The sequence below is a fragment of the Littorina saxatilis genome, linkage group LG9 (genome assembly GCF_037325665.1).
Source record: "Littorina saxatilis isolate snail1 linkage group LG9, US_GU_Lsax_2.0, whole genome shotgun sequence".
Lineage (NCBI taxonomy): Eukaryota > Metazoa > Mollusca > Gastropoda > Littorinimorpha > Littorinidae > Littorina > Littorina saxatilis.
Genome location: NC_090253.1, coordinates 21,355,821 through 21,358,320, shown reverse-complemented (window position 1 = coordinate 21,358,320; position 2,500 = coordinate 21,355,821). Strand labels below are relative to the sequence as shown.

Genomic DNA, 2,500 nt, shown 5'->3' with positions numbered 1-2,500 from the left:
ACCATGCCTTTAAACACAATTAATCCATCCAAAAATGTCCCACGGTGGACAGAGGGCACCCAGGCTGTTCAGTTTTGGTATGTGACCAAGTGGAAGGATGAACTTATTCCATGGCCAGATTGTAGACGGTGAACCAAACTGGTTTCACTGTTTTCACTGGTTTCACTTGTTACTGGTTTCACTGGTTTCACTGGTTTCACTGGTTTCACTGTTTTCACTGGTTTCACTTGTTACTGGTTTCACTGGTTTCACTGGTTTCACTGGTTTCACTGTTTTCACTGGTTTCACTGTTTTCACTGTTTTCCCTGGTTTCACTGTTTTTCCTGGTTTCACTGGTTTCACTGTTTTCACAGGTTTCACTGGTTTCACTGGTTACTGGTTTCACTGTTTTCACTGTTTTCACTGTTCCCTGGTTTCACTGTTTTCCCTGGTTTCACTGTTTTCACTGTTTTCACTGGTTTCACTGTTTTCACTGTTTTCACAGGTTTCACTGTTTTCACTGGTTTCACTGTTTTCACAGGTTTCACAGGTTTCACTGTTTTCACTGGTTTCACTGTTTTCACTGTTTTCAATGGTTTCACTGGTTTCACTGTTTTCACAGGTTTCACAGGTTTCACTGGTTTCACTGTTTTCACAGGTTTCACAGGTTTCACTGGTTTCACTGTTTTCCCTGGTTTCACTGGTTTCACTGTTTTCACTGGTTTCACTGTTTTCACTGTTTTCACTGGTTTCACTGGTTTCCCTGGTTTCACAGGTTTCACTGGTTTCTCTGGTTTCACTGTTTTCCCTGGTTTCACTGTTTTCACTGGTTTCACTGTTTTCCCTGGTTTCACTGGTTTCCCTGGTTTCACTGTTTTTCCTGGTTTCACTGGTTTCACTGTTTTCACAGGTTTCACTGGTTTCACTGGTTTCAAAAGCGGCATATTCCCCTAGCCCACGTTACACTACCTCGAATGTACGCATGATATGAACATGTTTATGCATGATTGTTTCAAAAACGAACACATCATTAATTTGCTTGCCATGAATATTGCGCGGACAATACTAATTGATATTGAGCTTAAATCTGCGTGAACATCGTCTGCAGGGGACTGAATATCAGAATCGACAATCCTTTTAGCTTGCTAAATTTTATATTTTTATTGAATTTTGACCAAATGTTTCAAATAGACTGGAAATCGAGAAGAGGGTTTTGTCATGTGTGTGTGTATGACTGCTAATGATAATAAAAATATCCCCAGAAAGCGCGCATGTGTGCTTTTGATTGACGCTCTGTATGTGTGTGTGTGTGTGTGTGTGTGTGTGCGTGCGTGCGTGCGTGCGTGCGTGCGTGCGTGCGTGCGTGCGTGTAGAGCGTTTCCTAGAAAACTACTGGACAGATCTTCATGACACTTTGCAAACACAATTCTTCGAGATGATATCCCCACTCATTTTATTCGATAGATGTTTTTGATTACATCACGTCCGGTTTTAATAAACGTTGAGGCTGCATTGTGGAGACCTCATCTTTCGATCAAATGTGTTCAAAGAATCGTTGATTCAGTGCGGACTGTGGGATTGCATTTGAGCTTGGAAGCTAAAAACATAACCAATGAACTTCTTCACTTGATCATTCTATTTAAGATTATTATTTTTTAAATAACAGATTACAAAATGATTACTTTTTTTTTATCATTTCTTGAATCCTAAAATTAATAGAAATGTAATGTTTCTATGAGAATGTGCTCAAAATTGAAATAAAAAGGACCCGTTTCGGTCGTCGGGGTTCAGCTAGCCAAGCCCCACAAGTATTGTTGATGACTAGACTCAGTCCGGGTTTTCAGTGTTAAACTTTTAGTTTCAAGCCGACAGATTGACTTGATGTTTTGATATCGCTTCACGCGATATATATATATTTATATATATACTAGAGGAATACCCGGCTTCGCCGGGTGAATCGCGAGACAGAGACAGACAGCGTGGCGGTTCACCACAATCACCTTTGAAGGCGAAGTCCTCTCAAACGGGATTGAGAATTTTAGAGCTTATTTCTAAGCCCTATATTAACTGTTATGGCTTCTCAAAGGCCAGAACATACAGACAGACAAAAGCCGCCAGACCCCATCACAAACAGAACTCTACAATCCACAGGTGTTGCCTCCACACACACACACACACACACACACACACACAGACACAGACACACACACAGAAGCCGTATATATCTATCTATATCTATAAATATAGATATAGATGACAGTGGATTTTTCGATAACTAGATTCGACCTTTGCACTTTTACAGTGAGGACAACTTACGGGTACATGCAAGGAAAGCCCACAACTTCTAAGGCGAACAACTCTGCAGAGTCTGCTGTGAAGGGCGACGGTAGTCTCCCTGTCACACTCGACCCCCTTTGAATGAACTTTGTCCCCAAAGTTCCGAACCATGGACCCGCCAAGCTTAGGTCCCTCCCAGGTTGGTGGAATGGGAACAGCACGAAAATGATTCAGTGGCCTGAAC

At 41.6% G+C, this 2,500-nt stretch overlaps 2 protein-coding genes across 2 annotated transcripts in view; both read right to left on the bottom strand.

Moving 5' to 3' along the window:
- LOC138975582 (protein N-terminal glutamine amidohydrolase-like) overlaps positions 1-2,500 on the bottom strand; it is a 570,098-nt gene that overhangs the window by 104,794 nt on the left and 462,804 nt on the right. The gene's annotated exons all lie outside the window — the stretch shown is intronic.
- On the bottom strand, positions 366-923 carry LOC138977124 (myosin light chain kinase, smooth muscle-like). Its single transcript, XM_070350033.1, has one exon. It carries the CDS (start codon positions 921-923, stop codon positions 366-368), a length of 558 nt encoding a protein of 185 aa, XP_070206134.1.